Source organism: Ostrinia nubilalis, chromosome 4 (genome assembly GCF_963855985.1).
Source record: "Ostrinia nubilalis chromosome 4, ilOstNubi1.1, whole genome shotgun sequence".
Classification (NCBI taxonomy): Eukaryota; Metazoa; Arthropoda; class Insecta; order Lepidoptera; family Crambidae; genus Ostrinia; species Ostrinia nubilalis.
Window position 1 is genome coordinate 3,936,205 of NC_087091.1, and position 12,565 is coordinate 3,948,769.

General features: G+C 35.6%; 2 protein-coding genes across 3 annotated transcripts; one reads left to right on the plus strand and one right to left on the minus strand.

Annotated features, from left to right (window-relative positions):
• The first annotated feature begins 295 nt into the window (after positions 1–295).
• On the plus strand, positions 296–3,196 carry LOC135071433 (uncharacterized). 2 transcript variants are annotated; one of them, XM_063965224.1, is made up of 4 exons: positions 296–346; positions 732–853; positions 1,217–1,340; positions 2,391–3,196. In XM_063965224.1, the coding sequence occupies exons 1-4, from the start codon at positions 320–322 to the stop codon at positions 3,117–3,119; spliced, it is 1,002 nt and encodes a 333-aa protein (XP_063821294.1). In that variant the 5' UTR covers positions 296–319; the 3' UTR covers positions 3,120–3,196. The 2 variants fall into 2 exon arrangements, with proteins under 2 accessions (XP_063821294.1, XP_063821295.1); XM_063965225.1 differs by lacking the exon at positions 1,217–1,340 and adding an exon at positions 1,826–1,943.
• A 6,864-nt stretch (positions 3,197–10,060) lies between these two features.
• Positions 10,061–12,280, minus strand: LOC135088505 (arrestin homolog). Its single transcript, XM_063983333.1, has 6 exons — positions 11,967–12,280; positions 11,676–11,882; positions 11,442–11,573; positions 10,977–11,328; positions 10,645–10,839; positions 10,061–10,558 (listed from the first exon to the last, which is right to left on the minus strand). The coding sequence occupies exons 1-6, from the start codon at positions 12,153–12,155 to the stop codon at positions 10,410–10,412; spliced, it is 1,224 nt and encodes a 407-aa protein (XP_063839403.1). The 5' UTR covers positions 12,156–12,280; the 3' UTR covers positions 10,061–10,409.
• Positions 12,281–12,565: the final 285 nt, after the last annotated feature.

Below are 12,565 nucleotides of genomic sequence, written 5' to 3' on the forward strand. Positions count from 1 at the left end.
AGATTTGAAGTTAGTTTAATTTTATTTGTCTCGGGATTATAAAGCGCGAATAGAGTAACACAATTTCAAAAAAACTTTATTGGAATGATCGTTGATTAAAATTCTAATTCATTTTAAAAAGTTATTGTTCGTTCACTGACACCTTGTTTATGATTTGATCATAAACTGATTTTTGTTTTGTAAAACCTAGACTTGGACATTAATAAAAAACATTTTAGACCCAAATTGTTTGCAACCTCTGGCCAAAGTCAATTGAAATGGTTTGCTCTATAAATGAAGTATCGCCTATCGATCTCTCACTGCCCCTGTCAACGTCAAGATGTCACAACGCCTAATGGACACCACGGTACTGCATCATTGTCATTATCGTTCGATATCATTATCATTAGCCAGTGATGCACTCGTTTAATGACTTAATGACGATCACATCCAGTGATTAAGTGAAAGTGCCAGTGTTTTCCGAGTGGTTTTGCTTGGAGAAAATTTTCTCCGACGCAATTGATAGTAGTGCAACCTTAACGACTATAATATTTAAATGTGTTATTGCAAACTTTCTTTTGTCGTACATATGTAATGGTCATAATAATAATTTTAATTTTATAACAGCGTGTTCAGAAAATAAGTGATCATTTTATTTAAAAAAATATTTACTCGTCTTTGTGGGATAGGATTAAAGAGTAGCACATTTAATTTCAAAGTATTTTACATTATATTTATTTTTCCTCTTTCAGAAATTCTTATGGTATTTCCTGATTTTATACACTGGCCCGTATTGGAGCCCGAGTCGATGTGCAGCAATAAAGGTTCCTCCTAAAACACCTTCTACCATAGAAGCTCAAGCCAAATTCTTCCAGTGAGTATAATACTAATATCGTCAAAATAATAACATGACTAACTTCTACTATTTCAGGAATATTGTTGGTTTTAATTTCACTGTTTGATTATTTCATTCTTATTTTAATCATGTTTTATTTCTAAAGTTTTCAAAGCTGATAACATAATTGGATTTTTATTTATTTCTTACAGTATAATATAAGTTTTTGCATTTGTAATTATAATAAAAATCAACAATTCAACTTCGTTAATAAGAGAAAGCGTTCGACGTCTGTAACTAACATTCTGAATCAAATTTATTTGCCTTCAATTCGATTTGGTGTCGGCATTTACATGTCAAGGTAAATTAATCAGTACAATGAATAGGTAATTTGTTTTATAGGGATTTTTTCTCGGTACAGTTGAGTCCGTACAAGATTGAGTTCGGTCACGTTTGCGAGGACCCCAACACGTGGGAGCAGCGGTATGAGAAGAAAGACTATAAAAACCACAGGGATATGGGAAAAGTAAAACGATTGTTCTCTGCCTCAATTTCTGTACACGGGCACCTTGATGCAATCGTAATGTGACTAACTCGACCATAGTAAAACAGTTTTTAGGAACATTTGAAAAGACTCCAGCAATTATAATACCTGCTCTGTGTGTGTCTCTCTACCTGTAAGATGAGCATAGCATAACATGAGGAAACATAAAATTCAGCTCTCTTGATCCAACTTCCTTGGTTTAGATACTTGTTTTTAATTCGTTCCGATAGGAGGCAATGGCAAATAAAATAAACCATGTTTCCTAGGGAAAACTCATTCGTGAAAACAAAGTTTAACATACTCACATTTCTTTTAAGAGAATTTCCTTTGTTAGAGTAAAAAAAAATCATGACTGTATTTTGATTGCTGGTGTCGTTGATCTTCGTCAAATGATTGAAGAAAGCTGCCCGTGTATAAGTTCCTAACCTATCTGTTTCTTTCTCTGTTGCTTGCTTGCTTGGATGAAGGTATAGACACTTACCTACTTCGGAGGACTTCGACCAAGGACATCGGTTGGGGAGCGAGCGCCATTTCACTGAGCGGCATGAGAAGTCCAGGCCTTCAGAGGGACTGTTCTCTGCTAAAGTACGCTTTTTATGCTTTTTTGTTTTGAAACCTTATTATTGACGTCATCCAGTTGTTCAATATTGATGATTGTTTTATAATTAAATATTACGTAAACTGTTATTCGAAAAAAATCTAATTACATAAGAGTGCTCCGTCAATATATGGTTTCAAAATGATTTTCTTCGCATATCTTATCGTGAAAACCTTACATAATATTGTGTTTGTTTAAAAATGTGTCTTAAAATCAATGTTACTAAAAACCATATTGTCAGTAACTTACATAAAGCAATTAATAACCCAAGATGCATATAACTGCGTCAATCTAACTTTCCTATTTCTTTCAACTAATGAATGTCTAATAAAAATAACATTTGTAACTTAACAGTACTTCAACCATTCATTCAAAAATTTTACTAATTTGAATGAATGAGTGAAAACTTTCAATTAACAAATAAATATTTTCAGGTACGCTGGGGAGACAAAAAGGGTGGGTACGGTGAACATTACTGGGACTTGAACCATGCTGGTCACGGCAATGACCACGGCGACGATGGCAATGACCACTCCGATGATGGATCCTACCACCACGATGACCATTCTGACCACGGTTACGACGGGTCCCATGAAAACTCCCCAAGTTACGGCGACGAATACGACCCAGAAAAGTCAAGCTACGAAGAAAGTGGAAGAGCTAAAAGAGCCCACCCAAAAATAAAAGCAGAGAGACATTCTCACAAAGACAATAATGAAAACCCAAAACCTAAGAGCCGCAAGAACAATGAACAATGGCAAGAAGAACCATCACATAAAGTAGAAAATGTAAATTATTCAGATGAAGATGATCAGCCTGAAGAGGAGGTATACAAGAAGCCCAAACGGTCTCATCATCGACACACCTATGACGAAGATGAGGAAAGACCACAACAAAAGGAAACGAAGAATCAAGTAGTATTGGTAGTGAAAGAAAAGGATGGAAACAATCAAGACAACACCCACCAGAAATATCAGGACTTCTCTCAATTTGTACCCTACGAAGGAGGTGCAGGAGTGAGACAACATCATCACCCTGAAACTGCAGCAGCGGCATCGGTCCCCAGACTATTCTGGGAACCAACAACTGGACACGTAGTCGACAGAGCTACGGGGCAAGCTTATGTATTACAGCCGATCGCGGCTCCTGCCAACTACAATTAGAAAGTGACCAGGGAACTAGATTAGTTGTTAGTTTCGTTATAGTTATTTATTTTCTTAATTAAAGAACTGATAAATTGTTTCGTGTTTGTATTCTCAATACATATTGTCCTACAAAATTGTTACATTATCGAATCACGGTTGCATCACTGTTTACGTAAGGTAGGTACTGGTTCAAGAGTTGATACAATTTAGTTAGTGGTAATGATCTCAACATAATAAGACCGGATATTACTACATACACACACGTGTAAATATTTGTTTGAGAGAGACTTTGTAGAATGTCTTTAGAAAATGCCTATTATTCAGGTAGAATTTAGATTTTACCCAAATAGACTCTCTCAATAAATTAAAGCCAATAATTAGTTCAAGAATACTTTACAGGCCTTTATATCAAAGGCTAAATCGAATTAAAATCATATTTAAAAATATTCAATAAATAATTGTGTAAAAATAACCTAGTGTTGAAATAAGTTTTAATTTCATTAATTACGTTTACTAAAACTAATTCCAGTATGTAACAATCAGAGTATTTATTATATCAGAATTAAAAAAGAATTGAGCAATTTACGTTTTACGTGGTAATACTAGATTTAAATCTATAGCGGGCATAACTAGTCCAAATACATTGTTTTTGGACGTTAAGACAAGGGAATAAAGTTCAAAATAAAATATGGTGGTGGAAATATTCCCACTGCCGTTTAAAGGGTTAACAAGAATCTAAATGCGCATCCGCAACTAAATTGGAATCTAACGGCAATGCACTTGTGCAAGTTCGTTGGTCTTTCCGCCGATCTCACCGCGGGATTTTACTGAACTTGTGAACTTAAAACTTGTGGTTTGCGATGCAACGCTGTATGTTGTGACTTCGAAGGTCAGGCAAGTAATGGTACCTACTGGTTCTGGTGCCTTTTGTGAATGTATAGCGGGATGCAGAATAATCGTACGAGTAATTGCCGGATAAATAAAGGTAATTCTCCTCAGATACAAAACAATTTCGAATAATTTCTTTACAATTTTTATATACTTAGATAAACACGACGACAACTCTATTCAACGCTGTGCGTTCGATTTGCTACTTCACTTAAGGAAGCATCGTTTGTGAATACGGGTGTAATAGTCGAAAAAAGTACAAAATAAAAAAAAAACAAAATCAAAAATATTTATTCAGTTTAGACCACAAGTGGCACTTATGAACGTCAATAGAAAATAATAAAAAAAAGAAAAGGTAGCCCTTATGGGGCACTTTACATGTCTCCTTATCTTTTGGGCCCTACCAGCGCTTCGAGACAAACATATGGCAAGTGCTGAGAAGAAACGCCGGAACAAACTCACACTTGAGTGAAATTACATAATTTTAATAAGTGCTACTGACTGGTATCTCTGCCTAGCTAATTGCTAATTGAGCTCAGATGGTACTTAAGACACGAATCTTTAATCAAATTACCTACACTCTGATCCAGTGATAGCAGATTATGCGATCGATTGTGAAACAGATGCTACTGAACGAGATAGCAATGATTAGTTGATTATATCAGCGATTGTAATTACTTATTAGTGTAACTATAATATAGCCAGTCTATTAAATGTTCAAGAGTCTATAACTCTATGTATATGAGCAACATGAATACGAATAGAATAGAAAAAATTATGACAAGATTCACAAAAGACTTATGACCTACGTCAAAGTACAAATAGCATCCAAAGTATTAGACTGAGGTGTTTGAAACAACTCTGGTTTAAATACAGTGTGACTCTTGATAAAGTGCACATAATTATGGTAAAGTCTCACTTTATCAAGACTTACATTGTATTAAAAATACACTTTAGAAAATCTCTTTTAGGACACTTTTCATGTAGACTTATATTTATAGACTCATACGTTTTATATTATGTTTAGATAAAAACAAATTGAAGACGTCTAACGACCGTTCTATCGCCTGCATTCACACGAAGGGAACGTACCTCGCAAGGGTCAGTGCGTGCGCCCTTTCCCACGGTGCCGAGGATGCGAGGATCGCTTGATAATGCTGATGGATTTAGGGGTCTATTAAGTTAACGAATATTTCTAAAGCTAGCTCAATTGCTAAGACAAGTATTGAAGCCAAAATAGTATAAAAAGAAATGGTTAAATCAATGACCGTAAATGATTTCCACGACCTGATGATGTTGATGATGGATGCAGGCAGCTAGCGCTACCAACCGGCCGATCTGGAGGGGAAGGAAGGTAAAGGCAAGACACAGGTTCAGCAGTGGACGACCTATGGCTGAAATGATAATGATGATGATAAATCAATCATATTGGATACACAAATATTTGCTTGATTTGACATTACAAAAATACATAATAAACTATTTCACCTTTTACTAACTGTGGTTTAGAAGGTTAAAGAAGCAGCGCGTATTTATTAAGTACTTATACAGAAAACACTATAAATACATAATTTAATGGTACTTAAACGTCTATGGCTCAGGAAATCACTTTCTCGCTCATACTCATAGTCATAACACTAACATTTGCCCTCAGCGGGATTCGAAACCCCGTCACATTATCTATTAATAATGGAAATTGTTTTGTCCGATTATTTATAGAAATTGAAGAAAATTTTAATAAATATAACTTAGGATGTGACATGAAAACCTACATCCTCGGGAACGGATATGAAAACCAACTAATGTTAGTGATAAAGATAAAATAAATCAATGCCATCCATGTTAACATAAAGATTGCCTTTTTAAGTTTGACCACTGGTTTTATAGGGAGCAAAGTTACGATTTCCATTTTCTATGCAAATTAAAGGTTCACTTAACCCTTATCTAGCGGTATCTAAATAGTGGCATGCGGAACACATTACCATAGAGACCCAGACCGTTGACTTTCCTGCTGTAAACACTGGCCCTGTGGGCCTATTCAACGCGATTTCCGTAATTTCGGATCTACCTGTCGCTTTCTCTCATGATAGGATCTGAGAGAGACGGTTAGGGCCAAAAATGCGGAGATCATCGTACGGAATAGTCCTCAAATGCGGGCTCTATCTTCATCGGATTTCTCCGCGATGTCACGTTTCTGTCAACTGCAACATTGTGTCCTCCCCATGACGGACAAATGATGGGTAAGACGTGATCGCATGTGCATTAACCAAGGTACAAAGTTTAATACGTAGAGTAGAGTTATGTGTGGCATAAGATAGTTAGTATTATAAATTAAGTAGGTAATAAGCTCTTGAGAAATTCAACATAGCACTCAACTACTGGACAGAAGTCAAGATTAACTGTAAGCTTGAAGAATAAACAAATCTTACACTTAAAAGTTAAACATTTGTTAAGTAAATTTACCTAATCTTAATTATAATTTATTTCATAATTACACGCTCTACCTCTCAAAACAGTCGCCAACATTATAAACCAACAAAACGATAAAAGCGCAGGTTGTTTTTTCTCCGCTAGGGGCCGCAACAATAGGCTACCCTCATCTCCCGAGCGAATGCTCCATAGTGATGCAAAGTGCGCACGCGACTAAGAAAAAATCTTCGGAGAAAAAAGTTCCCCTTCGAAAGGATGGTCCATGGAATATTGTTTGTGAGGCATTTCATATTTCATCGCCTTTTGCCAATGAGAGGATACTCAATGGGATGTATCGGATGTCGTTTTGCAACAGTTGCTTTTGTGTAGAGACAGGTGGATATGGAGAATTTGTGAGATGATGATTGAGTAATAGTATGTATTCAGAATTTCATGCATTTAAATGCTGTGGTTAAATGTATCGTGTAGAAGATTTTTAGGAAGTGCATAATTATGCAAAGAGCAATACAAAGAAATCTCTAAAAACTTTTGATCCTTCTGAAAAATGACCAAAATGAGCATCACACTTGGTGTGGTCTCTCTTAAGAAATTGTTTTCACAAACAGTAATAATATTAAGTAATAATAATGCAAGTTTTGCGCGCCAATAAAATGCCAACTGCAATTTCATTCAACGGTGTTACTTCCCACATTGCTAAAAATAATCTTTGCGAAATAACGGTTGTCACGAACAGTACTAAGACGGTCAAAGGTCCACCCTTTAGACAAACCTGTTTGACCAGTTCCATGGGAACTGGCCCTTGGCGCTGAATGGTAGACAGTAGGCCAGGGTGTCTTACACTTGTTCGAAGGGGAGAGTACATAATGGGCGATGTCCCTTTTGTTGCGAGAATACGGGCAGATTGTTCGGAGAGCTTTAGTTTAGTAAGCATGGGCTGGAAAGAGTTTGAAAATGCATAATTTTATTTTACTGTAGTTAATTGAATACTAAATTTACGTCAAAGAACCTGTAGTAATTATATTAAGTCACGTCAACTGTTTTAAAAGTTAAATATAGGGCATAATGATTTAATATTATGTTTACCTAATGATGCAATATTATACGTAAATAAATATTAAAAGCAAGTAATTACTTGATTATTCAATAAAATAATAGGCTTAGCTCGTTAACATAATGCATTTATGATTAGTAAATTACTTAACGTGTTATGATTTTTATTTATAATGGGTAAACGTTAACATTGGAAATAAAACATAATAATAGGCAATCAAAACATGTCATAACATTTCTAATTGACCTCGTAATTTTTTTTTTATCCAAATCGACAACAAAAAATTTATAGATTTAAAAATTGAAATCTAATGAAAGTTGATCAATTTAAAAATACAAAATTCTAGAGCCCTGTGCTTTCTGAACGCAACGCCCGTGTGCCCCATCCACAAAGGAATTGCAAGATGCATGCAAATAAAGGGTCATTCTGTGTCCTTTCCCACACGGAAGCGGTCAAACTGGTTTTGGTCGTTTTACGGGAGTAACCCTTGCCATTAGCCATAGACAAAGCGTTAGGACACCGATGTCTTCCGGGGCCATTGTCCAAAACCCGCCTGACCGGTTTAAATGGTCCTGAGAAAATGATCGGATGCTTAATTGATGGCATTGGTAGTTTATGCCGAATAATAAAGGTGGATTAATTTTATTTGCCAAAATGTAACGGTTTAACACGACGTCGAGTAAGTTTTGGAGGACTCCTTATTTAGGAAATAATGCTAGTGATTAAATTCACAAAACAATGATTTACCGAAATACCGATTTACCGATCTTAAAATATCTAAGTATATGTAATAAATAAAAAACTGTAAAAAGGTACATAGCGTGGTATTTTTGAACCATTTCAACGCTTAATTCGCCAAAGAAAGAAATCTATCAACCCCCAAAGTTGCGCTAACATCTCTCTAGTGCCTATTATTTCTAAATTATTTTGACTGAAATAGCTGAAAAGTAACTATTCTAGCACTAAAAAAACAAAGTTCCATCTTGCCCAACAAAAGTGCATCTTGCAACGGCATGCAAATAAAGGGTCATCTGTCCTTTCCCACTCAAAAGCGGTCAAACAGGTTTGCGCGACCCTTGAACCGAGACGAGACAAATGCATCTATTAGACAAAGGGCAAAGGACACTGTCTTGATGGTCCATTGTCCAAAAATGGCTTGAGATCCTGAGAAAAAATTCGCAACCCGCTATTAATTTTAGCCTAGGCGCAGACCACCGACTTTTAGTTGGGCGATAGTTGGGCCCGATTCTAATTTGTATGAAGAATCGGCCGATACCAAATCGGTGTAATGTGCGCACTTTCTCATACAACATGTCCATACTTACTGATCAACAGCCCTGTCCAACTATCGGCCAACTAAAAATCGGTGGTCTGCGCCTAGGCTTACTAGGTACCTACCTACGAGCTTTTAAACATGAACAGTAACTATTTAAATGACGAAGTATTTTACATAAAAGTTAGAATCATCATTGATGTGCTAAAAATTCTTTAATTTGAAATGTGCACATTTCAAATTAAATAATTTTGAATAACAAAAATATATTTTTACATATCCAGTAAATATCGGAACTGACTTCTTTAAAGTTTTAAATAAGTCAACCATTTTACCAGTAAACCTGTAATAATTTTGTGGCGAGCATGTTTACGTTTAGCGTCGTCAATCTATTCCGAAGTTGCACGTTGCATCGGGCATCGAAAGCTAAGTACACCTGTTTTAAAATAGAAAATCTACCGAGAAACGACTTTATTTACGTATCTACTTAAGAAAAAAACAATTAAGTACGATTACGTAATGTATAATTAACCCAAAAATACTATTTACCTGAATACTTACGTAAAACATTTACGTACCTATTTCTTGTTTAGGAAATGACGTAACAATAAATAAATAATTATTTGTTAATGTAATTGTTCACAGTTTCACACAGTCACGCATTAATTTCTTTACAAAATATTACCTAAACAAATTAACTTTTTTTGTCTATTTTTAACTTTTTTTAATTTCACAAGTTTTAAATTCTAATGTTGTATTTTGACCAATCAGCGTATAAGAAATTCGCGCCCTAAATAGTTTTTTTATGTGTCAAGCTGGTTGCGTTTTGTTATTTCAGTTTAAAATTATTACACTAAAAAGTAGGTAGGCATAGAGATGTTCATGTGAAGAAAAGTTTTATTTAAATCCAATCAATGACTGAAAAAATCAGGAAAAATTCACCACAAAGCTACCTTCTTAAAAAACTTTTTGGTATATTATTGTAATATTAATGAAATTAAATTCTGTTGGTCATTAAGTTAAATTCTTAAAATTGCTGAAAGTTAACATTTTGTTTTCTTTTAAAATAAATACTTATTTCAAAGAGACAAGGTTCAAAATCCCAGAACTGTGACTTTGTACAGCAAAAAATGGATAGGGCGGAGAAATGCACCCTTTACCTTTTGATCAAATACAATGCGATATGCAAAATAAGTGACTTCACGAACTCTTTGATTATGATGATGTCAGTAATGCCTCAGTCGTGCTAGTGATAACTTCGGTAGTGTCAATCCATTCATTTCGTAAAATTTAGAAAACGTGAAATAAACACAGAACTCTGGTGGAGATAGTTTATTTATAGATTACAACACGAGGAAGGTAATAGGTAAGCATAATATTTTTAATTATCATAGGTGATTAATTAATTAGGTTGGTGATTTCCATTACAATAAGGCCATTAAATAATATTATGACAATAAGCAAAGGTTTTGTTTTTTAGTGTGAATATAATAATGATGATTTAATGGTAGGTATAGATAGATATAGAATAGCATATTAGGAAAATAATTATTTTTAGAATGAAAGTTTCGTGATTACGTTAAACTTGCTTGATTACGATTTTTTTTTACAATATTTTTATGATAAGTTTTTCATTTTTTTGGATTTTTAAATTATTTCATATAATTTATTCAGGCTCGTTCATCCTGAGACGAGCAAAGTCTTCAAACACGATGTTATCTTCCTCCTCGTTAGTGTAAAGTGAGTTTTCATAACGGTGTCTTTCAATGGATTGCATTTTCTTCATGGCATTGAAACGCTGGCGTTCAATGGTCCCTAAAACAAAAATAATTAGGGTATAGAGAAACTATATCAAGTAAAAAAATACACAATACATTTTGGTAACATGCTAAAATAAGCACCTTCAGCAGGGTGGAGAAGTTTGAATGGAACATCAGTCACAAGTTCTCCACCAAGTGTTCCACAGTTCAGCTTGACGCGGACGGAATAGGATACCACAATACCAATGGCATCAGCTGGGCATTTCCCCTCAGAGACTAGAGTAGAGCTGGCCAGGTTTACATCATCCTCCTTCAGATGGCCATCCAAAGCCACACCTAAAACAACATAAAAAGGCTTTAATTAGGAATTGTACATAGTCATTCGCGGCTATCAATTTATCATACAATGAGAGAGCCCAATCAGGAACAAAAAAAAGTTCATTAAAAAGTAGACAAGTTATAAACTATCTAACCTCGGATGTCCTTATTGCTGCGGGCCAAAGGCACAAGATAGAATGTTTTCGACAAACTTGCTCCAGGTGTAACTGGGCATCCTTCACGGCTCTCCAAAGATGCAACATGGCGGCTGAACTGAGAGTTGATCATTGTAATCTCCACATGCTGAACAACCATGCAGCGAATATTGCGGACAGACTTCCTTGAGTTGTTAGAAACGATGACATTAGCAGCGATTTTCTCGCCATGGTAGTAGATCTCCCTGTCCAAAGTAACTTCGAGATTAATCTTTCCGTTACTGAAGGTGAATCCTTTGCTCACCAGGGAGCTCGGAAGACGGCGACCACGGGAAGTAGGTGCGTGTTGCAACTGTTGGAACAAAACTTATGTTATGCTTACTTCAATAAATTATTATGTAATTTTTATAATGTACTGTGATTTTAAGATCATCTTCCGTTGTCTGAGAAAAATAAGATGAATACCTTCTTGATGGCAAGAGTCACAGAGCTCCTCTTGTGACTCTTCTGATCCTCATTTTCAGCAACGTAGGTTCTGACGCAATATTCAACTCCCATTGGTTTTCCCTGATCTTCTTCAGCTGGTTGGAGAGTCACCTATTATAACAAAATTACGAATTCAGAACTTACCCCTAATTTAAAATTTACTCCCAATAACGTAACTCTCATGTTAAATTAATATGTGAACCAAAATTTTACCGAGCTAGGCGCCATCTCAGGGAAGTTAAAGGTGAATGGGAATGCATTCGGTCCAAGTTTCTTCAACAGCTTTTCCTGAACCGGTGTCAATTCCATTTTGGAGTTCACCATGGGCACAACCTGATCTTGCCCAATTACCATTTCCTTAGAAAACTTCACTCCCATGACCTCATCCTCCTCACGACCATAGCGGTAGGTCGTCACGAGCTAGAAGAAAAACAAAATCAATCCATTTGGGGCACTCACTTCACATTTTTTAGAACTTCACAAATTCACTGCACTTTAGTATACCTGGCTGTAAACTTTTCTTCCTTTCAGGTATTCGGTGTCAACCACAACCACTCCATCAACGGGATCGCAGTAATCTATATGATCAATGAAGTCACGCTTGCCAAGGTAAACCGTAACTTTTCCATTTGGGGTAGTTTTCTTAAAAACTTTAACCGCAACCACGAAAGCGAGGGACAGGTAGTCCAACATCTTGAAAGTATAGGTACAACAGATAACAGAGGATACGACTGGTAGTGGAAACAAGGATATAAGCTTGCGGACAGAAGATTTAGTGTGAATGGTTTGAAGCGAACACCAGAAATGAATTCCATCATTGGACTGTCCCTTTTATAGTAGAAATATGTAAGGTTTCACTCAAATTAGAATAACGACCTAATTGGATTACGTCCGTAGGTGGTCTAATAGGATTTTGAGTGTATGACGCATTAACCCTTTCACGCATATGGGACACATTTGTCCCCGCATAGTTTTTACGATTTACAGTAATACTAGTTAAGTTACACCCTTTGTAGTTTAATATTCTTAAATTTTATTATTATCTTTTATGTTGATGCGCTATAAATAATAAAAAACGCGATTCTTTGTGTAAAAAAATACTG

Excerpts from the sequence above, each read along its gene's own strand:
- LOC135071433 (XM_063965224.1), top strand. The coding sequence starts at position 320 with ATGTCACAACGCCTAATGGACACCACG. Across the intron at positions 347-731 it reads AACGCCTAATGGACACCACG|AAATTCTTATGGTATTTCCT; the intron begins GTACTGCATCAT and ends TTCCTCTTTCAG. Across the intron at positions 854-1,216 it reads GCTCAAGCCAAATTCTTCCA|GGATTTTTTCTCGGTACAGT; the intron begins GTGAGTATAATA and ends TTTGTTTTATAG.
- LOC135088505 (XM_063983333.1), bottom strand. The coding sequence starts at position 12,155 with ATGTTGGACTACCTGTCCCTCGCTTTCGTGGTTGCGGTTAAAGTTTTT. Across the intron at positions 11,883-11,966 it reads GAAGAAAAGTTTACAGCCAG|CTCGTGACGACCTACCGCTA; the intron begins GTATACTAAAGT and ends TTTTTCTTCTAG. Across the intron at positions 11,574-11,675 it reads CTGAGATGGCGCCTAGCTCG|GTGACTCTCCAACCAGCTGA; the intron begins GTAAAATTTTGG and ends TTGTTATAATAG.